Raw genomic sequence first — 27,407 nt, 5'->3', positions numbered from 1 at the left:
ATAAAAAAAAATATCTTCCTCTAGCGGGAAACAGTTCTCGAGGGTAACTCACTAGTTACTTGGTTACTCTCTACTCCAGGGGTGTCAAACTCAAATACACAGTGGGCCAAAATTTTATTCAACATCAATAAACCAATGAAGTCATAATAATGGTAATATCCCTCCGTGAACGTCTCATCCTGATTGACGCGCTCAAATACCAGCAGGGCATTCTGGGATTTGTAGTGTTAGCGGCACATGTGCTGCATAATAGCGGCGGGCCAGCAGCTCTAGTAGTGATTTTGTATTGCCTTGGGTGCCGAATGGAAGCACACTGTGGCCCATGGGCCAGAGTTTGACACCTATGCATTAGCCTAACTCATTAGCATATTTTCAGGCATTTGCCTTAATTTGCTTCAGCTATTGGTGCCACTCCTGGATATTATGCTTACAGCAACAAGGCCCCCCGGAGTCCGTCCAATCACCAGATTGGGGTGGTTTTCCCCACCTCAGCTATCACTCTGACCCACATTCACATCCAAATCCAAACGCTCCTCCTCCTCCTCCTCCTCCTCCTCCTCCTCCTCCTGCACCGCTCCAGAGCCCCTCCAGCTCAAAATGGATGCCTTTGTCTTGCTCCTGGTTGTGTGTTTTTCTTTTTATCCCTCCCTCGCTGCGCTGCTGACTGGACAGATGACGTCTCTGTGATCGCAGAGCTGTAAACCAGCCCTCTGTGATGTCACAATAGGGAAGTGCTGCCTGGCTGGTCGAGGGTTGGGGGGGACTTGCCCCGCCCTCTGAGACCGCATTGTTTGATTGTATTTTTTTTTGTCCCCTCCCAAAACACGTGGACGGGTCCTGTCAGCCAACAGCAGGCTTAGCTGGAAGCTAAAATGTTAGAATAGAATTAGGGATGCCGATTAGCATATATCTATTCAGCATAGCACATCTGCGTTCAAACTCAATAATGTTATACATTTATAGTTTGCAATCTATAAATAAGAGGCGTGTTTCTGTCCTCCACGAGTCATCACTGCCGGGCTCTGAACGGACGTGACGTATTGAGATCGAAGGTTTGTGCCCGGCTGCACGTCTCCGCATTTGTAAACAACAACTTTGTCGGCCGTCTGACGATTCTACGAGTTTCGCTGCAGACCCGCAGCTTCTCAAGAAACACGAAGCAGAATATAAGGAATACAGCGCTGCTACCCAATCAAAAGCTGGTTTGAAGCAGCAGACGCTGCTAGCTAGTTTAAGAAAAGACAAGTTAGCTGTGTTAGCCGTGAGCTGCTACACTGATTTAAGTTTGTGTCTTTTATTTTTATTACATTTACCTTGTGTTATTGTGCACTGCTGCAGCCACGGCAGTGTTCAGCAGGTTTAGCGTTAGCACATCCCCAACCTTTTAGCTTCCTCGACCCTCCACCCCCTCCCTCTGCAGAAGAGGTCGCGGAACCACACAGCGAAGCACGCTCGTTTCGACCCCCCCCCCCCCCCCCCACCACCACCACCCACGCATGTGTGCAATTAGCATGTCGTCGTTAATCATTGTCAAGTTGTCGTCGAGGTGAACACGAGGCGCTATCACTGCAGCTCTCTGGGACATTTCTTCTCCTTCTGCTTCTCCTTCTACTTCTCCATCTTCCTCTTCTCCTCCTTCTAGTTCTCCTCTATCTCCTCCTCCTTGTTCTCCTCCTCCTCCTCCTCCTTCTCCTCTGTCTCCTTCTTCTTCGGTTGTTTTATTGAAGTCCATGGACACGTTTGCCTTCCGCTGAAGGCCAACCTCCTGCAGAGGCTGATCTGCGTCTTGACGTTTGGCTGCATGTGTTTTCGAGGGGCCTCGCCGCTGCTCACAGGCCACAGTTGTTACATCAGCTGTGCTGCTGCAAGGAAACAGCAAGCAAGCAAACAAACAGGCAGGCAGGCAGGCAGGATTGTTTCGACTCTGCCATCGATCTGATGTATATTTCTGTATTTTTTTTTGCAAAGGTGGGGTGGGGGGACGCTACTGTACACGTCGGGCCACAATGGGAGCCACTCATGCGTCGTTAATCTCTAAACAAAGGGCTCCTGCGCCCCGTGGACGTGCGACTCGCCCTGCATTGTTCAGTGGCCAGCTCCCGAAAATAAAACCACTTTTTGGCTTCTGCCTTATTCCCGTTTTCCCTTTTTTCAGTGAAAAGTCACATACAGAATGGATCTTACCCATCTCTCTCCTAACCTCATTAAAACATTGGTACGGTCCTTTGAAGGGCTGCTACGTCATTTGGATCTGAAATGCACTGAGCAGACTGCAAAAAGGTGCCCAGACCTGAATCACAACAACAACATAAACACTTATGTGCGTTCGCCTCGGTTTCTTTTGCGTCCGTCCAGGACGAGGAGGAGGAGATTAAATTGGAGATCAACATGCTGAAGAAATACTCCCACCACCGGAACATCGCCACCTACTACGGCGCGTTCATCAAGAAGAGCCCGCCGGGACACGATGACCAGCTCTGGGTGAGTCTGCTGGCCTCTAGTGGTCCATCAGAGGTCCGCTGATTTTTACTGACTGACTTACTGACTTGTTTATTTCCCCTCTTCCATTTTCATAGCTGGTGATGGAGTTCTGTGGTGCCGGCTCCATCACGGACCTGGTGAAGAACACCAAAGGGAACCAGCTGAAGGAAGACTGGATCGCCTACATCTCCAGGGAGATCCTCAGGGTGAGGCTTCTCCTCCTCACCCCTCCTCCCCCTCTTCCCCCCCTGTCCACTGCTCCACTCTCATCCCTCTCTCCCCCTCCTCCTCCTTCAGGGTCTGGCCCACCTGCACGCCCACCACGTCATCCACCGCGACATAAAAGGCCAGAACGTTCTGCTGACGGAGAACGCCGAAGTCAAACTTGGTAGGTGGCGCCACCACCGCCGCCTCAGAGACTTGGAGAGAATGAAGAAGATGATGAGGGATGAGTTATTATTGTGGCTGTCAGACGATTAATGTGTTTTAATCGCGATTAATCTCTGAATTTCCACAGTTAACTGCGATTAATTGCGTATTGATTCCCATATTTTTAATTTTTTATGTCCACATTTATGCAACGCATATTCTTACCAGAGTGTCTGAAGTGGGAAAAACTTTTGATTGATCAAACCCATTTATTACATATGCATTTTGTTGAATGAAGTTGAATCAAGGGAACACGACCCCTGTTGTGAATCCAAAACGAACGGAAGGGACGATAAAGGCTAGCGATTAAAATACGATTAAGAAATTAGCCTCGCCTTTCTGATCGCGATTAATGCTGACACCCCTCCTTATTATGTCTCAGCCTCCAAACTTTGCGTCCCGGCCTACTCGCCCAGTCACCCCACTAGGAGGGTTCGTGGAGCTCAGATGGTTCCTATTTCCAGTAAAATGACCTGCAATGAAAAAAAAAAAAAAGCTGGGAAATTTCCTCTGCTGACTGCCGCTCGCTTGCCTCCTCCCCCCCCCTCCCCAGTTGACTTTGGCGTCAGCGCTCAGCTGGACCGGACGGTGGGGAGGAGGAACACCTTCATTGGGACGCCGTACTGGATGGCCCCCGAGGTCATCGCCTGCGACGAGAACCCGGACGCCACGTACGACTACAGAGTAAGACCACCACCACCACCCAACACCGCACCGTCATAACGTGTCATTCAGTCATGTGCGATGATGCAATGTGTGATGATGCAATGCGTTTCAATGACAATTTTTTTTAGCAAAATAAAAGCAACTTTTCTAAATTTTCCACGAAATACGTTTCCATTGAATGACGTGAAGCTCATCAGCCGTAATTCTCGTAAAATCTTGCTGGACGAGAGTTTAACGAGCATTGCATTTGCGTTTGTTCGCTGTCAAGAATGTTTGTTCTATTTTTCTCTATTTTTACTTGTAAAAAATATTCCGTCTCCTCCGTCCAATCATAACACAGCAATTTCACTTGAAGTGAACTGGTCACGTGACTCCGTACGTCACGTCCTGTGACGTGTAAATACGAAAAAAGTGTTTCTGTGACACTTTTGCCATACACCTCTATATGGATACATCTGAAAAACCACCTCATGAGAGCATCAAAACCTTTTAGCCAAGTTTAGGTGTTTTCATTTACCAGTTTTTTTTTTATGGCGATATTTAGGTTTTGCACAATTCTAGGGGTGGTGGAACCACAGCTAGAGAGATGTAATGATTTTCCTCTTGGTCCCGGCAGAGCGACCTGTGGTCCTGCGGAATCACCGCCATCGAGATGGCTGAGGGAGCGCCGCGTGAGTACCAACTTTTCCCCCCCTGCACCTCTGTCGCCGTGTCCAGCTCGCTGACACGAGTCACCTCTCAGATATCTCACAAAGCAACAAATAACCAAATAACCTGCTCCGTGGTAACATACAGAAAATGTTTAAAAGAAGGAGAAGGGAGATGTGATGATAGAACACGGGGGGGGGGGCAAGCAAACTTTTTGACTGGTGGGCCACAATGTAAAATGTGACAGAGGGGCCGGAGCAGCAGCAGATGGATGGAGTGTTTTGATGAGCCACCTCGTAGGAGGAAAAATATATCATGATATGCGTAGAAAACATGTTTCCACAGAATCATTGTTTTTGAAGCGCGATGATATTTTGCTCTCTATTGAAATGACTCTTAAAACGCTGAAAAAAAGGATGAAACGCAGCTATTTTATGACTTAATGACTATTAATATCATTTCTTCCAAGTTCAAAAAGCTTAACAGGCCGCATATGGCCCCCAGTTTCCCCGTGCCTGTTCTAGACACATTAAGCAACCCGTGGCATGGACCACGCTGAAGAGCAGTCAAAGGGTCCTCAGTGGTTGTGTTCATGTGGCTTTGAGGCTTTGTGTACATGTACATGCTCAAATGAAAGCTAAGTTTCCATATAGACCTAAAGTGCCCCTTCTACTACTTAATACTAATTACGACTTCTAAGTTGCTATATTCATTGCTGAATTTAGGCTATCAATCATTTCTCGCTTTCGTTGATGACCTTTGTTTATAAAACTGCGTTGCTAATCAAGAGTATGAACAGTGACGTGAATGCAAGATCATCCTGTTTTACTGTTTGTATTGTTGACTTAGTTACGTCCACCAAAAAATGGTCTCAGTTATAGGGTCTTGTCCCAAACACCGTGATTGATTGTAAATGTAACCGTGGCAAATCTATCAGCCTCTGACCTTTTTCCTTTGCGTGTCTGTCTTTCATACGAAATCAACGATCATTCATTCCGCCTTCATCTTTCCTCCCCAGCGCTGTGTGACATGCACCCCATGCGAGCACTCTTCCTGATCCCCAGAAACCCCCCGCCCAGGCTCAAGTCCAAGAAGTGGTGAGTGGTCCCCGCAGAGGTCGCGACCTGGCATCGCACGCGCAACTTTGCTCTGACTCGACTCCCGTCGGCAGGTCCAAAAAGTTCTTCAGCTTCATCGAGGGCTGCCTGGTGAAGAACTACACGCAGCGGCCGCCCACCGACCAGCTGCTGAAGCACCCCTTCATCCGGGACCAGCCCAACGAGCGGCAGGTCCGCATCCAGCTCAAGGACCACATCGACCGCACCAAGAAGAAGAGGGGGGAGAAAGGTGCGTCGCCCGTCGGCCCTCGCAGGAGTGTGGAGGGGGTTCTGTGAAGTGCGTCCCAACTCTCCGCCTTCCATTTTTTGCAGATGAGACGGAGTACGAGTACAGCGGCAGCGAGGAGGAGGAGGAGGATCCTCCGGAGCAGGAAGGAGAGCCCAGGTACGTCCCCTCTTTTGTGAAAACTTACTTTTCTTTTTTTTTTTCTCTTCTTCCTCTTCAGTATCCAAAGATTCAAAGATTTGTTCATTTGTCACGTTACGTGGCAGAAGCCGACATGCTTGTGCAATATTAGGTTTAATGAAAGAAGATTTCAAAAGATTTTAAGAAGTTTCAAGTTAAATAAAATATGTTTGAAAAAAAATATTTAAAATATTTAAAATGTGGCAAGTAAAAGTAAGGGCAATGGGAAGTGTTAAAAACAATACAATATAATATAATTAGCTGCAAACCATAGAATGCAAATTATAAAAGAGTGCCATATTGAAATGATATAATTAATATTATTGACAATAATAATAATTATAAATTATTATTATTATTATTATTATTATTATAGTATATATTACTATACTATATAGTTACTGATAGTTACTATACTATAACTATCATTATGTTTTATTTGATTATAATGATAGTACAATTTTATAATATAATATATATGTATCTATATATTGTATTATATTATATTACAAAATTGTATTATATTATATTATACCATCATTATTATATACATACATACATTATTATGTACATACATATGTATGTGTGTGTGTGTGTGTGACTAGGCAGAAGCTACAAAGCTAGTATTTGCCCACACTTTCAGATGCTGCCAAAAACAATGTAGCGAGCGCGTAGCGTTATTTTATGAATGAATCATCCACCCCCCATGAGAAAACCACCAACTTGCTCCACTTCCTGTTCACCTCAGCTCCATCGTCAACGTGCCGGGCGAGTCCACGCTGCGCCGCGACTTCATCCGCCTGCAGCAGGAGAACAAGGAGCGGTCGGAGGCGCTCCGCCGCCAGCAGCTCCTCCAGGAGCAGCAGCTGCGCGAGCAGGAGGAGTACAAGCGTCAGCTGCTGGCCGAGCGGCAGAAGCGCATCGAGCAGCAGAAGGAGCAGAGGAGGCGGCTGGAGGAGGTAGAGCCTCTTGCCGGAAGCGCCGCCGCTAGCGCGTGCACGCGTTTAACGCCCTGCTCTGCTCCGCCAACAGCAACAGCGTCGCGAGCGCGAGATGAGGCGGCAGCAGGAGCGCGAGCAGCGCCGCCGCGAGCAGGAGGAGAAGCGGCGCATGGAGGAGATGGACCGGCGGCGTAAGGAAGAGGAGGAGCGCCGGCGGGCCGAGGACGAGAAGAGGCGGAACGACAGGGAGCAGGTGCGGCGGCAGCGGGGGGTTGGATAGAAGGTTGGCGGCCGGCAGTGGGGGACGTTCTGCTCATTGTGTGTGTTTTTCTTTTTGTCCCCCCCCCTCCCCCCACCGGACCAGCAGGAGTACATCAGGCGTCAACTGGAGGAGGAGCAGAGGCACCTGGAGATGCTGCAGGAGCAGCTGCTGCGCGAGCAGGCCATGCTGCTGGTCAGTACCCTCACCCTCACCCACAGCTGCAGCCCAGGCTCACATTTCAGCTCAACTAGTTGTCAGTCAATCATAAGTCACGGCTTATCTTAAACTCTGATCAGGGTCGTGGAAAGCCTGGAAAAGTCGTGGAATTTGCAAAATGTTGTTTTTGCTGGCTGGAAAAGTCACTGACTTTTTGTAAAATCACTGAAAGTTGTGGAAAAGTCATCAGAGTTGAACGATTTGCCCCTTACGAACTAGCGGAATTTTTGCATTGCCCTCCCCCCTCCCCCCGCGTCTCCTGTCTCCAACAATGCTACGACTCCATGAAGAGAATTAGCCTAGCCGAATAGTTCCCCTGTGTAGTTTAGTATGTATGTTTTTAGCAATTACCGTTACCATAAGCTAATTGGCAAAGATTCACGTTTTTTAAGTATGAAAATTCTGTATTCATAGGTTTGCTGCAAGGTTGTGGAAATTTCATGCAAGGTCGCAAGAAATCTTTTTCAATTTTGTCAGTGAAAATGAGTGGCAACCCCTTCCAACAGAAGGTTTGGCTTCTGCAGCTGCTGCTGTAATGTCGCGATTCTCGAGCTTGTAGAACAAAACCCAGTAGTAAAATACACGTTAGAAAGCTTCAAATGCGTCAAAGAAATGGCTGCTTTTTCCAGCAGAAGGAATTCAAGTCGACTGCTGAAGTTTCTCAGCGATTTCAAATGTTTCGATATCAAGTGATTTATTTTTCAAGGGGACAGTGTGCAGCACCCCATTTTGCAGGGACGTGATTGTACCCAAATTCAACCCACGGCTGGTTTACATTGGTGGTCCCCCTGCCAGCTGTTACAGGCACAGCACCTTTAACAGGAGATCAACGGCAACAGTACAGAGCAACAGTGACAAGACGGTCATGTTACAATACAGCACAATGGCAGCACACAGTCATCAGCATAAGAAAAGAGGAAGGAAAGAGTAAAAAAAAAACAGGCAACCTTCACAGTCTGGAATGTCGAGTCAGTGTTCCAGGAAAATAACGTGAAAATACTTCAAAGTCGCTTTTTGGATCTAATCCAGGCCGCGTTAACATTGTTAGGGTTTAGGATTGTGTTCCTCAAATATTGTTGAGTCGGGTCGAAGCCGGCGGTCCGAAACGCTCGGCGTGTCGCGGCCGTGCCCGGGTTCTAAAGGGTCCGACGGCGTCTCCTGACTCTGCGGCAGGAGTTCAAGTGGAGGGAGCTGGAGGAGCAGCGCAAGGCCGAGCGGCTGCACAAGCGGCTGCAGCAGGAGCAGGCCTACCTGCTGTCGCTGCAGCGCCAGCCTAGACCCCCGGACGACCAGGGCCGGGCCCCCGCGCGCACCTCCACGCTGCCCCCCGACGGGCTCCTGGCCGCCGCCGCCACCCCCCAAGCTCAGGTCCTCGACCGGGCCGCCGAGGAGGGGGCGTGCCCCCCCCCTCAGGCCGAGCCCCCCACGCCCTCGGAAGACCCCCGGGCGGACGCCCCGCCTCCCGAGCCCCCCTCCGAGCCTCCTCAGCCTATAAAAGAGGTGATCCTCCATCTCAGCCCCGCCTCTTCCTCCTGCTCCGCCTCCTTCCTGACGGCCCTGGTTTGGGCGCTCTGGCTCGTTCACCCGTTTTGCATCGCTGCCTCTCTGAATGGAACCAGCAGGGCCGCCGCAAAGTCAAACTCTCGCCCGGCTTGCAGCTGCTCTCGTCTGCCGTCTTCAGTTTCTCTTGACTCCCCTGAAGTGGATGCAGCGTCATGAGCTTTTTCAAACGAGCGCCTTCTCTTTAAGATTTAGATTTCTGCACTCGGTCGATCTTGTCGTCTCGACACCGAGGAGGGGGGGGGCTGTGCATGCCATGCTGATGTCTGAGGACTAACAGACTGACTAACCCCCCCCGGCCCCTCCCGCCACCACCATCACCACCTCCTCGCGGCTGCGTGTTTGCCTCCACTTTTGTCTTCCGTGCACGGGCGTTCCGAGTTGAAAAAAAAATAAAAGGGCGTCCCAGCATGCCAAGTGTCTCCGTCGCTGCATATGTTTAACCTTTGACCTGTCGCTGCAAGTACAAAAGAAATAGTACAAGTAAAGGAAAAAGTTTGTTGGTGATGTAAGCAGCAAAAAATATATAAACTACCAGTCAAAAGTTTGGACACATACTTCTGATTGAATGGTTTTTCTTTCATTGTCATGGCTATTTACATTGTAGATTGTCACTGAAGGCATCAACACTATAGCATATTTAGATATTTGACTTTTCTTTTGCCACATTAATTCACATATCTTGGTCATATTTGATGTCTTCAGTGTCTACAGTATAGAAAGTAGTAAAATAATTAACTGTGAACTGTAACCCCTGTATAGTTTATTTTTATTCTTCTATTTTCTCTTTTTGTATTGTTTTTTTGACTGCGGGAACAGTCTAGTTTCCCAATTTGGGATCAATAAAGTTCAATCTAATCTAATCTAATTTAATCTAATCCAAAGATAAAGAAGAAACAGGTGTGTCCAGACTTTTGATGGGAAGTGTGTGTGTATATACAGTATATCTAGCCAAAAAAGAAAAACAAGAGGTTTCCCCTCTGCCTGTTTTTAAATTTGCACCAAACGTGTCTCCATTCATCCGTCCGTCCGTCCGTCGAGCCTCACTCCCGTCTTTGTCCGAACCCGGCCAGGTGGACGAGCGCTACCGCAAGAACCTGCAGGGCTCCCCTCAGACCGCCCCCGCCCCCAAGCAGCCCCCGCTGCCCCCCCGCTCCTCCGAACCCTTCTCCAACGGCGCCGGCTCCGCCGCTGAGGCGCCCGCCATGCACCGCCCCATGGAGCCTCAGGTAACTCCTCCCCTCCCTCCCTCCCTCCCTCCTCCTGCTCCTCCTCTTTAACTCCTCTTTACTGCTTCTCTGCCCTGCCGCCACTATTTAGACACACTTCTAAGGGGTGCGTGTGTTTTATTCATTGGTGTTGCTTCAGTGCGAGCGACTAGCGGGAAGGGATGCATCCAGACCACTAACTTTCAGAACAAACGGACCGACACCGAGTACTTTGTGAAGGCCATTACACTTTATACAATTACTTTGATTTTTTTCACAATTGTTCTGTCATTTGCACAACATTCCTCAGCAGGCTTTTCTAGAGCAGGGGTCACCAACATGGTGCGTACGGCGCCCCATGGTACCGGCACATATTTTACAATATGAGTAGTGTATTCGACCCTGGTATCGGTCCCGATACCGATGTCAGGTGTTGGTGCATCCAAGTGAGCCAGCAAAAAAAAAGAAAAAAAGTGCACTTTTGGTCACCTGACCCCAGGCCAATGGGGGTCAAGGAGCTCAGATCAGACGGTATCTGCTTGTCAGTACATCAAATTCAGCGATTTATCAGCTCGGACTCGGACGATTTCCCAGAATGCTTCATTTGTGTCACGCGTCCTCCTCCGTATGTGTGTGTCTTTACTGTAAACACGTCACACCAGTCAAAAGTTTTGACACATACTTCTGATTTGCTGGTTTCCCCTTCATTTTCATGACTATTTGCATTGTAGATTGTCACTCAAGGCATCAAAACTCTGAATGAACACATATGAAATATGTATTCAACAAAAAAGTGTGAAATAACTCAAACAAGTTTTATATTTTAGACGATCTAGAACAGCCACCCTTCATATAAAGTATATATAACAACATATTTAGGCATTGAACATTTTGCCACATTAACCCACATATCTTGCTCATATATTTGATGTCTTCAGTATCTACAGTGTAGAAAGCAGTAAAGATAAAGAGGAAACAGGTGCGTCCAGAGTTTTGACTGGTTGTGCACGTGGTCACGCAGACAATCACACACACACACACACAATCACACGCACATCTTCCCTCATGTCTCACTGTTTGTCTGCTTGTTCCACCTCCCCCTCCCCTCCCTCCCTCCCTGCCTCCCTGCCTCCCCCACAAGGTCCAGTGGTCCCACCTGGCTGCCCTCAAAAGCAGCAACAGCGCCGCCCCCTCCTCCTCCTCTTCTTCACCTCCTCCTCCTGTTCCTCCTCCTCCTCCTCCGCCGCCAACGGCGCCGGCGGTCGCTCGCTCGCAGTCGTTCAGCGAGCCCGGCGGCGTCGCCACTAGCTTTGCACAGCTCCACCTGCGCTCCCAGGACCCCCACCAACACCACCACCACCACCACCATCACCCGTCGCCCGCACGCACTGACCCCCAACCCCAGCCTCCCCTGCACCACCCCCAGTCTAGGGCCGAGGCCGCCGGTGAGGAGGTGCCGCCCAAGGTAAGACGCTGCTCGGGCTCCCTCCTCCTGCTGCTCCTCCTCCTCCTCCTCCTCATACCCTCCCCTCTTCAACCTTCCCATCATGCCACTCACCTCACCACACTCTGTCTGTCTGCGTGCATTCCAGCCTCATTACCATCGACACTGGCCAATCGACGGTGGCGCGAAATTCCTCTCAAGGCTCATTTAACCGTTCGTGACTTTAAATGAACCAATTATTGCCGAATTAAAAAGTGCATCCGTGCAACACGCAATATTGAGGGAAACTGGTGTAAAAGTTCACTAATTAGTCATCAAAGTTGGCTTTTGTGTCAACAGCATTGGCTGACTTAAAATCGTACCGAGTAAACTCAATGAATTTAACTTGAACATCTAAAAATTTCTTCTCAATCAGGAGACCAATTCGCTCAGCAAAGTATTCACATTCATTTGCATTCAGTCGTCTGATCCACGGTGAGTGTAATGATGCCATCTGGTGGCGCTTTCCGGTAGTAGTAGTAGTCGTCGCGTCAACATCGTTTTTCTGAAGCTGTGATTGGAAGTGTCGTGTGGAGAAAAAGACACATTTAGAAATGATTCCAGTGTGTCGATGGGGTGAAGGAAGAGTTTTCCAAGAGAGTGATGAAATATAACTCAGTAATCCATGGGGGTTTACAGGTTTCAGTTAACTAAGTCATATATTTTTGCAGTTCTTTTGAAAGGTCGACTCACAGGAAAATGGCCCCTACGTTGCCAACACTCGGGGAGCCTCCTTCATCCTCCTGCTCTCTCAAGGTCTTGGCTTGTGTCTCCTCTCCAGGTCCCAGTCAGGACCACCTCCAGGTCTCCGGTCCTGTCCCGCCGAGAGTCCCCCCTGCCGTCGCAGCCGGCCAACCAGAGGAGCGCCGCCGGGTCAGCGCTCACTCTTACACATCGACACCAGCTGCAAATGATTGATTGATTGATTGGAACGTAAAACAAAACATACAATTTCAGCTACACATGTACAACTATAATTCTACAAAAAAAAAATAATAACAATGTAATAATAAATAATGTTTTCAAATACCTATGTTGGTAGTGGCGAGTGGCCTTTAAATGAAAGGCTGTTGTTCCCTGCGCTGTAGCAGTGTGGACCAGCGCCCCCTGTGGGACCGAGTGGAGAAGCTGCAGCCCCGACCAGGCAGCGGCAGCTCGTCCGGCTCGTCCAACTCCAGCTCCCAGGCCAGTCCCAGTGACCGCTTCAGGCCACGCTGTGAGTCCCCTGGTACTGTACTCGGCCGCACCTTTTTCTTTTCAATTTTAAGACCAAAAAAACCCCCCCCAAAAAATTAACCAAAACTTTAACTTAAAAAATTCTTGTAACGTGACGAGAAAGACGGGAAGGATTGTCTCCAGTGTCCACTGCAACCAAATCTACCCGAATGAGTTTTGCCGTTTGCTTCCTTTCCGAAGCTTCCTCCAAATCCGAAGGCTCTCCGCTGCAGCGGCCCGAAAACGTGGCCAAAAAACCGGAGGAGAAGAACGCCGCCCGGCCCACGAGACCGGCGGTAAGTCCAGAGCCGCCTAATCTGCGTGTCACACGCCCCCTTTCTCTCTCCCCCCCTGCTCTCCACTAATTATCCGTTCATCTGGTGTTTGCTGGCTCCTTACAAACCCAACGGTCACTGTTGTCGGGGGACCCGGCAGGGCGACGCGGTAAGACCTGCGCACTGCACGCTGCTCTCCTCGCATCGTGTAGAATGAAAAAAAAAAGACAGAAAAGTTGAAGCCCCAGAATTGTTGGGACAGACACGGTGTTGATCGCCCCCTGCTGGCAGCATCCCTCACGCCTGCACCACAACCCCCCACCCCTCCGCTGCCTCTGGTGGAGTTTTTTTTTCACACTCGGGAACTCCGGCACGTTGGAATGCAGCCTGTGCTCTGTCCAGCATGTTGGCGAAGGGCTCTTCCCACTCACACACACATTATTATTATTATTATTATTATTATTATTATTATTATTATTATTATGGACACCACTGAAAGGTTTGGGGTCACTGACTCATCTCTGCATTGCACCCCATGATAAGCAGTTTTATGAAATCATGAGCTTATATCCTCTTTGATCATTAGAGTGCAGGGAAATCAGTCAAGATGTGCTTCACATGTATGGGAACATTTCAGTGTTTAATGAAAACTATTTGCAATGTCTAATTAAAAGTCATTGAGAGAATTCCAAGTGTGCAAACGCACTAAAACTAGACTGTTTTAAAAAGCCCAACATATGAACCATGATGCTTGGTTTACTCAGTCATGGTTTAGCAGCTCTGATTATGATACCAACCTTTGTTTGAGAAATCCTCACGAAAGAATTTGACTTCCTTGATATTCATATGTTGTTATTCATATATGACTTGATATTAATTCTCTAAAAATCAGACATTCAAAGCAACAGCTGTCAGTCATCCCTGATTTTGGTGCACTAGTGATGTTCTTCGAGCAGATTATTTCATAAAGCTGATTATAATGGGGTTCAATGCTGAAATGAAACGTTTGAACGGGAGTGTATTTTTTTCAGTTATAAAACTGCTGAGTCGTGGAAGAGTGTCGATCAGAGTTTTTATTTTTATTTATTTATTTTTTTTGCATTTACACTTTTGTTTTGCATTTTTGCGTGTGTAAAAGACCTTTCGGCCTCAAAGCTGATAAACAGTCTGAGCTCACCGGCCTCTCTACCGCCCCCCAGGACCTTACCGCTCTGGCCAAGGAGCTGCGCGCCGTGGACGATGTGCGGCCCCCCCACAAAGTCACCGACTACTCCTCCTCCAGCGAGGAGTCGGGCACCACCGACGAGGAGGACGACGAGGAGGTGGACCAGGAGGCGGGCGAGGAGTCCACCTCGGGCGCAGAGGACTCCAGGGCCGGGTAGGTTTGTTACTTTTGACGAACGCGCAATAGTTGCATAACCCCCCCCCCCCAAACCCCACCACCACCGTGCATGTCTGCTTTAATGGGCGGTCTGGTCGCGGACGTCAGATATTCCCGTGGCTTCTACAGGAGGATGAGCAACGGCGAGACGGAGTCGGCCAAGACCATGCTGGTGGAGGACCTGGAGAGCGAGCGGGGGGCCACGCCCTCCAAGGACGGCACACTGGTCATCAGACAGGTGAGACGCAGGCGCAGCTCAGCTCGGCTGTCCAGACTTCTGACCACCGCCTGTACGTCGGCGACCCCCCCCAACCTTTTCTGTGCCGTAGACACGTTTTTAAAAAAACAACAACAAAAAAACGTATTTATTGTTTTTTCTGTGTAAAGACAAAAACAACAAACAATTTAAAATACATGTTTGGAACGTAAACATCAGACAGGGTCATTGCAGCTAAATAAAATGCCAGCTGTGTTTCCATGACAGTTTTTCACAAAATAAAAGCGATGTTTCTAAAATTTCCACAAAGTACAATTGCAATTTGCAGGCGTTTCCCTTGAAGGGAGTGGAGTGCGTAAGCTGTAATTTTTGTAGAATCTCGTCCTGTGAGACCACAGCGTTAAGGAGGACACAGGCACAAAACCATTTGTGATAAATCTGCATTTCAGTTTTGTTTGCCATCCTGAATGGTTGTTTTATTTTTCTCTTTGATTACTTGCAAAAAATATTCTGTCTCCTCCATCCAATCATGACGCAGCATCGTCACTTGAAGTGAACTGGTCACGTGTGACCCCGTACGTCACGTCCGCTGACGTGTAACTGCAAGAAAAGTCTTTCCAAGACACTTTTGTGATAAACCTCTGTATGGATGCGTCTGAAAAACCTCCTCATGAAAGCGTCAAAACCTTTTAGCCACATTTGAGATTTGTTTTTCCAAGTTGAGGTTTTTCCACGACCAGTTTTTTATTGCGATATTTAGGTTTTGCAATTCTAGGGGTCATGGAAACGCAGCTGGTGCCTCAGTGGAGAGCCGCCCGCCACATACTGTACTATGCAGCGTGTGAATCTCCTGTGGGGATAAAATCCGTGTTTTCAGTAGGACTCCTGACTCCTGTCTGTTACACGCAGCTTTCCCCCCTGGCGAAGAGACTTCACGTCACGGAGCTTCCTCTCGCTTTCTGTCGTCCTGCCTTTTTTTATTTTAGACTCTCTGCTCCACACACACCTTGTATGTACGCTGGGGGGGTTTATAGTTTGCATTTAGGTGCTGGTGGGAATGTTAGGAGTAACCCCCCCCCCCCCCACTCCCCCGAACCCCCACCCTCAGTCGCCCGACCTGTCACCTGTCACGCCACCCCCCCCCTCTTGCCCGCTCGCTGCAGCCCACGTGTGCCTGTCTCTCGCTTCCAGAGCGCCGGCGACGCAAAGCGGCCGGTCGGCCTCGCGCCCTCCGCCAGCCCGGAGAAAAATGGCTTTGCCGGCCGCGTGCACCACCTGCCCGACCTTATCCAGCAGAGCCACCGCTCCCCTCCCTCCCCCTCCTCCCCCTCCTCCTCCTCCTCCTCTGCCACCATCCCTTCCTCCTCCTTCATCTCCATCTCCTCCTCCTCCTCCTCCTTCCTCCCCTCGTCATCCAGCCATGCCAGCCCTGCCATGTTCCCGCCAAACCCCCTGGACCAGTACACTGCCATCGAGGTATGTCGCCATCACCCCTCCACCCCACCTTCCCTCCTCCTCCCCCTCTCCAACAGGAAGAAGTAGGTGGCTGCAAGTGTGCGCGGGCAGACATGGAGATGAGTTGCTCCTGAAGATAATAACCACCATAAGACCATAATAGCTTCACCTTCTTCTTTTTGGTCCTTCTTGAGAGAAGATAGCAAAAAAACTTTCACCACCAGTGAAAGGTTTGGACACCTTCTCATGCAGTTTTCTTTTATTTTAAAAAAATGTTTTTTTTTTTAACCTTTACAGCTTTTTACACTGCAGATAGATACTGAAGACATCAAGTATATGATAAAGATGTATGTCATTACGCAGCAAAGAAAAACATGTTAAATTAGTCTAAATCTGCTTTTTATGAAAGGTGGCTAAAGAATTTCAATATAAAACATGTTTGAGTCATTTTACACTTTTATTGTTTACAACACAAATCCATGCGTGTTCATACGTAGTTTTCATGCCTTCAGTGAGAAACCGCAATGTCAATATTCATGAGAGTGAAAGAAAAGACGTTCAATTCAGAGGGGGTGTCCAAACTTTTGACTGGTAGTGTATATCAGTATTTCCAATCCCTGACTCCCCTAAAGGTGTGTTTTCTGAGTTTCTGAAAAATGGCGCAACTGCATCAGATTCAGAATCAGAATTTTTTTTCCTACCTTAAATCATCATTGAGAACTCATTAATGGGTCTTCAACTAGATCAGTATCATTAACAATAATGTGTATCTCGAGGCCAGCTGAGGAAATGTCTTCTTTCAAGGGAGTGCAGCAAACCTGTTGCCCCTCATGTGACCGAGCAGCTGCAGCAGCTCTTGGGTGTCGTCCGCGCACACGCCTGCCAGCCGTCTAGTCCTTGCTGATTGGCCGGAGCCTCTCTGCACTCCATCCTGCATCACTCCTCACCCCCCCACCCTCCAGCTTGTGCCTCCCCTCCCCTCCCCTCATCTCCCCCCTTCCGTCCCATGCCAATCCCTCTCCTCCATGCACTCTGGTTGCTAACACCGGCGCCCCCTGGTGACAGACACGGATATTTGAATCCGAGGGCGCGAAACGCGACGCGGCTGCTGCACAACCTTTGTCTGCTCTGTCTCTGCGGTGCGACCGAAGCGACGGGTAGGCGGAGCTAAACCCGCAGGAGGAGGAGACGACAGCGGGGCCCGTTTCTTGCTTCCCCACTTGCTCCTGTTCTCCTCACTAAAGACTAACTCAAACTGTCTGTGTTGTTCCTCCCACTCGCTGCAACTTGGGTTGAACTTGGGTTGTCTTTCCCCCCCGCCTCTCCAACACGTAATCCACGTAATCACAGTGTCAGATTAATGGGTTGCAAATTGCCGTGTGAAGGTGGAGGTCTTCTCAACGAACTCCAGATCCAGCTGTGGCCTCGTTGAAATGGCTCTAAAAACGCTCTCTTGTCCGCCAGTCCCAGTCTGAGAGCAACTCCATGTCCAAACACAAGTCTTCCTCGTCCTTCACCCCCTTCATCGACCCCCGCCTGCTCCAGATCTCCCCCTCCAGTGGCAGCTCCCTCAACAACATGGGTAAGGTGGCCGAACCCGAGGTGGAAACCTTTTTTAAAAACCCGTCGCCGTCGCGGCGCTCACGCCACTCCTCCTCTCCCACCACCAGCAGCGTTCGGGCAGGACGGGCGGCTGGCGGACCCCCTGCGGTCCGACCCGTCCCGCAAGGGCTCGGTGGTCAACGTCAACCCGGTCAACACCCGCCCACCCAGTGACACGCCCGAGATCCGCAAGTACAAGAAGAGGTTCAACTCGGAGATCCTGTGCGCCGCCCTGTGGGGTGAGTCAGTCCCAAGACAAGAGGGGGCAGAAGTCTTCACTTTCTGTACTTATGTAAAGGTTACTGATACTTGTTTAAACACAAAATTCCTTTACTCAAGTAAAAGTAAGAAAGCGCCGGTTCTGAAATGTACTGAAGTTGTTTTTTGCCATTAATGAAGCAATAAATTGTTTATCTTTTTGCAAAAAAGTCCTGTAGTTTTTTTTTTTTCTTTTTTAAATAATAATTGAATTACTTTGAACAGACTTTTTATCTATTTAAACATAAAGGTTACAAGCACGGTTTTCCTTGGTAGGAATCGAAAGTGCAGAGATTTGTGTACAAATGTAGGGAGTGAAAGTAAAAACTCATCATAAAAAGAGACTCAGGTAAACTTGAGATACCTGAAAAATCTACTGGAGTCCAGTAACCAGGCGCTTGTACTTTATCTCCCACCTGTGGTGGATGGTGAAGTGGATGTTCTGACGGGGCTGTTTTGCTCAGGGGTCAACCTGCTGGTGGGCACCGAGAGCGGCCTCATGCTGCTGGACCGCAGCGGCCAGGGGAAGGTCTACCCCCTCATCAACAGGAGGCGCATCCAGCAGATGGACGTCCTGGAGGGACTCAACGTCCTGGTGACCATATCAGGTGCGCGAGGAGTTCAATAAAGATTTATATTTTCAACAGTTTTTATTTAGCGACGGCATTAAAATACAGCGTTTGCTTTCAAGTATTATACAGTCAGTTTTAATCTTCTCTTGCTCGCCCCCTGCAGGCAAGAAGAACAAGCTGCGGGTGTATTACCTGTCGTGGCTGAGGAACAAGATTTTGCACAACGACCCCGAGGTGGAGAAGAAGCAGGGCTGGGTCAACGTGGGCGACCTGGAGGGCTGCGTCCACTACAAAGTCGGTAGGTCCCCCCCTCGCCTCCTCTCTCCCCCAGATTGGTCGGCGGCTGGGCTGGGCGTCAGACAATAGTTTATTTTCGGCTTGCAATTTACAAGACTGAAACCCTGTGCAATTGACTGACATGAAAAGAAAAGAAAAGAAAAGAAAAACTAATTTGTCCCACATTTTTCATTATAATCATATTTTTTGCTTTAATATACTTTAATATTTTTTCTACTTATTTTCCATTGCTCACTGAGCCCATTCCTCAGTTTACCTACCAAATCAGAAACACATCTATATTTAACATTGGTTCTCGAGTTACTTAATAAGACACTTAACATATTTATTTCCTCCTCATTTCCAAGTGAATATTCATTTACAGTATTCATTTGCAAATGAACACTGGACTTTTGTTCTCTACTTGAAGTAGTATTTCCAATATGTTGAGGTGTACTGTATCTATGAATTTTAACATGCAAGACCATGAATAATTCATAGTTTATTATTCTGACAACTCATTCAAACCTTCAAACGTCTCTCTCTCCTCCCAGTGAAGTACGAGAGGATCAAGTTCCTGGTGCTGGCCTTGAAGAACGCGGTGGAGGTGTACGCCTGGGCGCCCAAACCCTACCACAAGTTCATGGCCTTCAAGGTAAAACAAAAACACCAAAACCCCTGGAAGCCAGTCGGCCCTCCGAGGTCGGAGACGATTTGTCGGCGGCGGCGGCGGCTGATCGCTTTGTTCGCCTTCTCCGCAGTCCTTCGGCGACCTGGTGCACAAACCCCTGCTGGTGGACCTGACGGTGGAGGAGGGGCAGAGGTTAAAGATCATCTACGGCTCCTGCTCCGGCTTCCACGCCGTGGACGTGGACTCGGGTGCCGTCTACGACATCTACCTGCCCACGCATGTAGGTTCCTCAGCCCCAATTCACGCCGAAAGCGTCTGCATGGTGGTGGTGGCTAATGTACAATGTGGCTGTGTTTAGTTTTTCCATGTGCTGTATTTTACTGTGAAACGTTAACGTGATGCATCGGCTTCATCGCTGTTCAGTTTGGCTGTCAAACAATAAATTTCTACTTTAAATCTGAATCTATAATGAACAAAGTGCATGTATACAGTGTAATTACATTTGGCCCGTGAGGCCAATACAAAATCACTACTAGAGCTGCGGGCCCGCCGGTATTATACAGCGCATGCACCGCTAATACTACAAATCCCAGAATGCTCTGCTGCTACTCTGGCAGACTGTTTACTTCAACAGACTACGGCTGTGTCTCAATTCAGGGTCTGCGTCCTTCCAAGCCTGCATTCGAAGGCCAGGTGTGTCACCGCACTGCGCAAAGCCTTGTCCCAATTCACTGAAATTCGAAGGACGCTCCAAATGCACCCTTCAAATGCCCTCTAATTTTAGCCAATTTGAAGGATGCACCGCTACTATCCTTCCCGTCCTTCTGTATCCAAGGATGCTTTGCGTGCTGCTGCAAATATTCAGTAAATATGAAGTTTTTACCGTTGGGATTTTACTTATTTAAAGATTCAACGCCATGGTTGGATGGCGGACCAATGGTTGGCGTGATGCTATAAAAAAAACGTCACTTCTGGGGTTGGCAAGCAGTAGGGAACGGCGGTGATGCAACCAGGAAATACGCCAATGGCTCGACCGTCCCATGTGGTTACCGGGGAGGCGGGTTTGGGTTCGCCCTCCATCCTTCGGAGGATGCAGACCCTGAATTGAGACACAGCCTATAAGTAACAGTTTCTTGATGCACTTTTTCTGGCTGCTCCAAGGTTTGGGCTTGAGTGGTTGCACCTTCAATGAAGGATATTACTATTATTATTATTATTATTATTATTATTATTATTATTATTATTATTATTATTATTTAATTGGTTTATTGTTGCTATTTATTTATTTTTGACTGTTCTATCTGGACTCCTCCAGATAGAACAGTCAACCTTTTTAATTGATATTAATTTTATCAACAAACTTCAGTGTTGGACAGTTTTTTCATTTTGGCCCCACTGTGTATTTGAGTTTGACAGCCCTGTTCTAACCCCTCCCCCACCTCCTACCTTCCCCCTCTTAAAGATCCAGACCAGCATCCAGTGCCACGCCATCATCATCCTGCCCAACACTGACGGGATCGAGCTGCTGGTTTGCTACGAGGACGAGGGCGTCTACGTCAACACGTACGGACGCATCACCAAGGACGTGGTGCTGCAGTGGGGGGAGATGCCGACTTCAGTGGGTAGGTGGCGGGAACCAAACCTGGTGTTGTAGTACTGGAGGTTGGTCTCGGTCTCAAGACCACTTTCTAAGGGTCTCGTCTCGGACTCGAGGTCTTGTCTCGGTCTCGAATTGGGCGGACTTGGGTTTTTTTGATCAAGACCAGTCGAGACCCAGCCAGCGCTGCAATGACACGATAATAAACAATGATAATACCAGAAAAGAAAGTTTCACCTCCTCATCACCAGAGCCATGCAGAACAACCACCAGGAGTGAGAGGAGTGAGAGGAGTGCACTTTTGGTTTTGAGCTTAGACATTCAATGTTTCTTGCTTGACATGCCATAATTTCCAGTGAAATTACACCTAATTCATTTATTTTCTTCAATTTTAGACTTAGACTCAGACTTAGACAAACTTTATTGATCCCCTTGGGACTCCCTCAGGGAAATTAAAACTTCCAGCAGCAATGAAGTGAAGCAGCACACAGATAGAAGAGATTGAAGCACACAGATAAACAAATTAGCAGCACACAGGTAGAGAAATAGTAAGTCATTACTAATATACAGTAAAAGAAGAGTTAAATAAATATAAAAATACTGAATATGACTTTTTTTTATGGAATATGGATAAGTTACAAATATTGCATAAAGTTACAAATATTACATAAAGTTACAAATATTGCATCATATCTTAAATTTAAGTTTTATGAAGCAAAGTTGTTGTGGTTTTTATCTCGACGCTCTCTAGTTTTGATAATGTCTTGGTCTTGGTCTTGGTCTCGGTCGGTGCGACCTTGACTGCAGCACTAACCGCACCCTCCCCTCCCCCCACCTCCAGTTCAACCGCTGCTTTTGTTTGTTTCCCGTCCCGACAGCCTACATTAGGTCAAACCAGATCATGGGCTGGGGGGAGAAGGCCATCGAGATCCGCTCGGTGGAGACGGGTCACCTGGACGGAGTCTTCATGCACAAGAGGGCCCAGAGACTCAAGTTCCTGTGCGAGAGGAATGACAAGGTGAGCGCACTTTGCTCCGTGACGGCGAGAAAATGTACACAATCACAGCAACAAGCAGTAAAATAAAGAAAAGAAAAAAATGATACGAATGAAAAATAAATAGTTATAGAGTAAGAGAGGAAGGAAAATCAATGATTTACATCTCTATGGACAGAATAGAAGAGTAAGGAAGTACAGGTTCTGTTCTGTTCGGCTGTAACTGCGATGAAAGACGAAGTAATACAAGTGTTGAACGTTTGCTACGACGTTATTGTCAATGTCTGTTTTGCATTTCATATTGGTGTTTTTCCTGAACACACACGAGCGCTCCAGCTAGGCCACTGTTTGCATTTCCCCACATCAGTAAACAGGCGCTGCAGCGTGTTTACTTTGTCACTTCCGCCATTTCCAACCAAAGTTACCGAGAGCTGCTTTAACAATAAGCATGTTTTTCCAACGTAAGGAGCAGAACGTGCAGATGTTTGTGTACTAATGACGGGAGTAAAAGTAAAAAGCTGAACAATCCAATTAAGTACAGCAACAATGTTTTAGTACTTGGACGCGTCCTCCTGACTCTGCTGCCGTCTCGTCCACGCAGGTCTTCTTCGCCTCTGTGCGCCAAGGAGGCGCCAGCCAGGTTTACTTCATGACCCTGGGACGCACCTCCCTGATGAGCTGGTAGTGGACGTCCTTCCCAGGCCGATTAGAGGCGGTGATTGTGACTCTGCGACGACGACGACAACGATGACGATATCGACGACGATGATGAAGAGGGAGGAGCGCCTCGCGCCTCAGCTGAGGCCTCGTCCTGTTTTCGGGAACGGCTAAAAAAAAAAGAAAAACCGGCTTGGGGCAAACGATACTAACTGACTGGACTGTAATCACGAAAGCAAGGGGATCATTGTGTGTGTGCACGTGTGCGTGTTGTGTGAATGCGTTGTACTCGGGGGGATGGGGGGGGGGGAAGACGACAGCGCCCCCTAAGGGTTTTGTCAACGCAGCCTCTGAAAAAAATTGCGCCGATCCTGCTGCTCCGTATGTTTGCGGGATCCGTCATCGGTGTCGCCCGTCAAAAAGAAAATGCCGTGCACACGCGAAAGCCGACCGTGATGAGACCACAGGGGGTTAGGGGGCGCTGTAACAGGTCAATAATCACAGTGCGCCTTGAGTGGCGGCTGCGTTTCAACCCCTTCCGGTCAAAGCAAACTCTTAGACTAGCGCCTATCTCCTGTTCACTAGCGGCTAGCTCCCCTTGACTAGCAGCTAGCTCCAGTGGGATAGCACCTAGCTCCCGTCGACTAGTGGCTCGCTCCCATGGGCTAGCAGCAAGGTCCTATCGACTAGCGGCTAGCTCCCGTCAACGAGCAAATATGCTCCCGTTGACTCGCAGCTAGCTCCTGTCGACTAGCACCTAGCTCCCTTCGACTAGCGGTTAGCCCCCGTCGACTAGTGGCTCGCTCACAGTTTATTTTTTTTGCCCCCCCACCCTCCTGTAATTCTTTTTTAAATTCTGGACAGTTGAATCTGCAGCCTCCTCTCTCTCTCTCCCCTTCGAGGCGCGGGGCTTATTAAGGGACCTTCCTGATATACTTGTCGCAGAGCAGGGTACGCGGACAACGTCACTTTTGTACATACAAAAACCATGCAGCGGGGCTTTCGGTTCAACGGACACTAGTTTGCCTCTCGCACTGTAAGGCGGCGTTGCACAGAAGTAGCCCCCCCCCCACACACGCACCTCCTCACCGCCCCACTTCATGACCACGACATGTTGTCCCGGCGTCTTCCACACAGACAACCTTTTGTTTCCCCATACACTGTATATTTTCGATACGACTCGCTGCACACGGTTCAAAAATTACGAATGCATCCTTTTTAAAAGATGTTTTTAGAAGGAACAGTCAAGCCGATTTCTATTGAGTTTTGTATTTTTCCTCATGTGATGATTAAGGGATTTCCGCTCAGCAGTCTTTTCTGGTGAAAAAAAAAACATTCAACTTTAAATACATACGAGGACCCTGAAATGTGAGACGCCTGAACGTGATGGTTTTTTTGTTTTAACTGGTGTATTCCTCCTTTGGCACCAGTTATAGGTAGGACTAGGATTAAACTGTGAATGAATTAGCAGTGCAGAGTTAGCAGGTGGCCATTTACGTAGCACGGATGCCCTAAGTGACAGGAAGTGAAACACAAAACTCCACAGGGGGGAGTGGGTGGTTGAGACAGATCATCTCTTGACTGGGTCTGGTACTGGAGAAACCAGGTTAGCGACCCGGACACGTGATTGGACCGCTTCTGTGGCATTTATTCCAGCGTCACACAAACTGTTGGCCTTGGCTCACACTGAATAGACAAATACACAACTCAAAAACCGGCTCCTCTCTCTCTTCCATTGTTGACTTTTGTGTTTGTCTCGCTTTTTTTTATATATATATATATATGTCGCATTGTCGGCCCCCTTTTAGACAAAAAAACGAAAGGCTCGGAACACTTTGCCAGATCTGTTCTGAAGGTTCACGTCACAGTGTTAAGTAAAACCTCTTTGAACGGCGTGAACCAGATGGGATATTTTTTGAAGTTTTGTTTCCTTTTTAAGTCCAATTTCTTTCTTTTTTTTTTTTTGAAAAAAATAATAATCATGTAACATTAATTAATATACGACTGCAGTGGTTTTTCAGTGGTTTTTAACGGCAATGCACACATTATGTTGAAAATGTTTACAGAAGCAATTTTTGTTCTACCAGCGTGCATCAATATTGAATATTTATGGTTTATGCTGGCAGCAGGTTTTATTTTCTTCTCCCCTCTCTCCTTGACACCTGTTGGTTTTTTGTTTTTTTTTGTATTTTGTATTATTTCCTTTTTGTACAATCATTTAGCTGTTTGTGTACACAATGACTAGAGTGTGCTTTCACTGATTCCTCAAAATTGTGCACAGTGTGACCCTGAGCGCATGGCAGTGTGGATGGAGGGTTTTCCCCGCCCCTGTGGCATCAGGTGACATGCCCCCCCCCCCAAGTCTCTATCTGCCATGGCTCTCCCATTTATGTGCTTTCTGTGTGTACCATGGGAATTATTGTATTTTCCAGAAGCCCCCTCCCCTCAATCGAATAAAATCTGAAATAATCTTTGCAGTTTATTTTTTAGGAGTTTGTGAAATAGCCTGGTTTGATTCCTTCACCGCCTCTGCAAGTGGTTCTGTTCATATTGTGTGTAGTTCGTGCCTTCATCCAACGCAGAGAACGGATGACTGGGACTAATTGGAACGTCTAGCCGGTAAGGTTATAAACCAATAGAATAACCTTCGAAGCATTTGAAAAAGAAGTAAGTTGAAAACCGAGGTCTTAGATGCCGAAACATGTGGCACACGTATTTGAGAGCTTGAATAGCTTGAACTCAGTGCGGTGCTTGACTGCCCTCTTGTGGTAGTTTATATATTGTTCTTGACGCCTCCTAACTATCACTGACGGATGCTGTTTGGCGTTAGCTCGGCGTGAAAAAATGTCAAGCTACTGTAACATGGTGGGACACTAGGACCCAGCAGTAGTTGTTGTTTTTTTTGTTTTTTTTTAATTTTATGAGCACAGTGTGTGCAATTCACAGCCACTGTTTTTCCTCCAATATGTGTTAATCCCATGTACAATATATATTTTTTTTTACAGAATGTAACTGTGCACAATGCAGCAGGAGCAACACTATCAATATAATCAATCAATCAACTCAATCAACTTTTATTTGTACAGCGCTAAATCACATCCAAAAAGCGTCTCAAAGCGCTTTGTACAATCAGAGAAAAAGGAACCAACTGGGCCCCCAGAGCAAGCAAAGTGCGACAGTGGCCAGGAAAATCTTCCCTGTGGAAAGAAACCTAGAGCAGATCCAGACTCCAGAGGGCCGTCATCTGCCTATGACCAGTTGGGGTGAGAAGGAAATACAAAAATTGTAGAAAGAGAGACAAAGAGAGACATATAAGTAGCAAGAGTGGCAGACAGGCCAGAGTGAGTTGCAGGGTTAAAGCTCTCACAATAAACAGTAGGACGGACGTCCACTACCAGCTCAGATCTGCTCCCATTTATTCATCTTTTAAATCTATTGGTTTTCTCAGAAGTTCCTAGTGCTGTGTTTTAGTGTGGTTTTATTTATTTTATTCATTTGTTTCTATTTAATAGATTGGTGTGTGTGTGTGTGTGTGTATATACAACTGTATAATGGTGTTGTGTGATTGGCACTGTGTGCCCTGATTGTGTGTGTGGCACGTAGATAATTTATAGCGGTAGTTGTTACCTGAAATTGGCCCCAGAAGTTTATAGGCCTATGGGGCTTCTTTTTATCTTACTTGATTTATGAAGTTGGATCATTTTTGTTGACAGACGCCTCTGTCACATCATTTTCCTTCATTTGAAACCTTTAGTGTGGCCTCAGTATTACGGTTATTCCCTACAGAGAGTGGTGTGTTCTGATCTTGTACATCCATATACATATACATATATATATGTATATGTATATATGTATCTGTATATGTATATATGTATATGTATATATATATATGTATATGTATACATATATATTTGTATGTATACACACACACACACACACACACACATATATGTATATGTATATACAGTATGTATATGTATATGCAGTATTTATATGTATATACATATACATATACATATATACATACTGTTTGTAGGAGTTTTTGACCATTTTCCAGAAATAAACTTCCAGGGATTCGTTGACAGTCTTGCTGCCACTCCCCAAGGTGTTCTTTTGGGTTGCGGTCCGGCCCGCAGAAGAGCTGCTTACAATGGACAATGTTGGAACACTGGAATCCACTTTTGAATAAATTTGGAAAACACCATGAATGATGATGGTTGTTTACTTGTTTATCAGTATTTGTTTATTTTATAGTATTGTTAACTTCTTTACCACTGACTTGAGGAAATCTACTGGATGTATCAGTGATCAACAAAACCCACTAGAGGGCGTGATCAGACCACAAAGAAGACCGTGCAGACGCGTAGAAGAATCGGGAAAAGGCATGTATACGTATGACAGTATAAGACTATTCTAATTTTCTACAATTTGGGGTAACTTGTCTAATGATCTTTGTTCCACAGGCTGACACCGGCGTCTCAACTGGACGAGCCAAAATCTTCACCACCCGGGCCACCGTAGTATTGACAGCTGTCAGTGGTCTGTCTGCCTGACAACGACAAAGGTGTTAGTGGGTGAGATACGATTCTTGGATTCTGTGCAAGGAAAAGTTGATTGATTTTGTCTTTTTTTTTTTGTCTTTTTTTTTTTTTTTTTAAATCATCTAGTAGTAAATTAGTCTATTATGTTTAGATATATATTTTTCTATAGTAAACTGTTACAGTCGTGTTCCATCGCGACGTTTTCAGGCGCTTTCAAGTCCTTTTTATTCGTCTATGATGGTCCTTGTCTGTCTATCGGCCTATGGCGTTTTCAGTGTCGTTTTTAAAGTAGTCTATGATAGTTGTTTTCTTGAGACG

At 47.3% G+C, this 27,407-nt stretch overlaps 1 protein-coding gene across 21 annotated transcripts in view; it reads left to right on the top strand.

Moving 5' to 3' along the window:
* Positions 1-25,019, top strand: part of LOC142881889 (mitogen-activated protein kinase kinase kinase kinase 4-like) — a 34,957-nt gene extending 9,938 nt beyond the window's left edge. Inside the window, exons 4-32 of one of the 21 annotated variants that reach the window (XM_076016455.1) lie at positions 2,356-2,481; positions 2,577-2,687; positions 2,779-2,869; positions 3,464-3,594; positions 4,193-4,247; positions 5,243-5,321; positions 5,396-5,571; positions 5,655-5,727; positions 6,497-6,707; positions 6,781-6,942; positions 7,057-7,143; positions 8,341-8,667; positions 9,801-9,956; positions 11,077-11,400; positions 12,200-12,291; positions 12,507-12,646; positions 12,835-12,929; positions 14,108-14,286; positions 14,419-14,527; positions 15,698-15,982; positions 17,426-17,543; positions 17,632-17,802; positions 18,286-18,429; positions 18,557-18,691; positions 19,224-19,324; positions 19,431-19,580; positions 20,763-20,922; positions 21,776-21,915; positions 22,493-25,019. In XM_076016455.1, the coding sequence (XP_075872570.1) occupies positions 2,356-2,481; positions 2,577-2,687; positions 2,779-2,869; positions 3,464-3,594; positions 4,193-4,247; positions 5,243-5,321; positions 5,396-5,571; positions 5,655-5,727; positions 6,497-6,707; positions 6,781-6,942; positions 7,057-7,143; positions 8,341-8,667; positions 9,801-9,956; positions 11,077-11,400; positions 12,200-12,291; positions 12,507-12,646; positions 12,835-12,929; positions 14,108-14,286; positions 14,419-14,527; positions 15,698-15,982; positions 17,426-17,543; positions 17,632-17,802; positions 18,286-18,429; positions 18,557-18,691; positions 19,224-19,324; positions 19,431-19,580; positions 20,763-20,922; positions 21,776-21,915; positions 22,493-22,576 (4,212 nt within the window). In that variant the 3' untranslated portion in view covers positions 22,577-25,019. Of the gene's footprint in view, positions 1-2,355; positions 2,482-2,576; positions 2,688-2,778; positions 2,870-3,463; positions 3,595-4,192; positions 4,248-5,242; positions 5,322-5,395; positions 5,572-5,654; positions 5,728-6,496; positions 6,708-6,780; positions 6,943-7,053; positions 7,144-8,340; positions 9,231-9,800; positions 9,957-11,076; positions 11,401-12,199; positions 12,292-12,506; positions 12,647-12,834; positions 12,930-14,107; positions 14,287-14,397; positions 14,528-15,697; positions 15,983-17,425; positions 17,544-17,631; positions 17,803-18,285; positions 18,430-18,556; positions 18,692-19,223; positions 19,325-19,430; positions 19,581-20,762; positions 20,923-21,775; positions 21,916-22,492 lie in introns of those variants that run through there. The other 20 variants (XM_076016389.1, XM_076016341.1, XM_076016376.1 and 17 more) reach the window with 20 other exon arrangements.
* The last annotated feature ends 2,388 nt before the right edge of the window (positions 25,020-27,407 follow it).

This window comes from Nelusetta ayraudi, unplaced genomic scaffold (genome assembly GCF_046127955.1).
Source record: "Nelusetta ayraudi isolate G7.1 ecotype Tasmania unplaced genomic scaffold, CSIRO-AGI_Nayr_v1 ptg000006l, whole genome shotgun sequence".
Lineage (NCBI taxonomy): Eukaryota > Metazoa > Chordata > Actinopteri > Tetraodontiformes > Monacanthidae > Nelusetta > Nelusetta ayraudi.
Note: the sequence above shows the minus strand (reverse complement) of the source record. Positions and strands in the feature narration are given on the sequence as shown.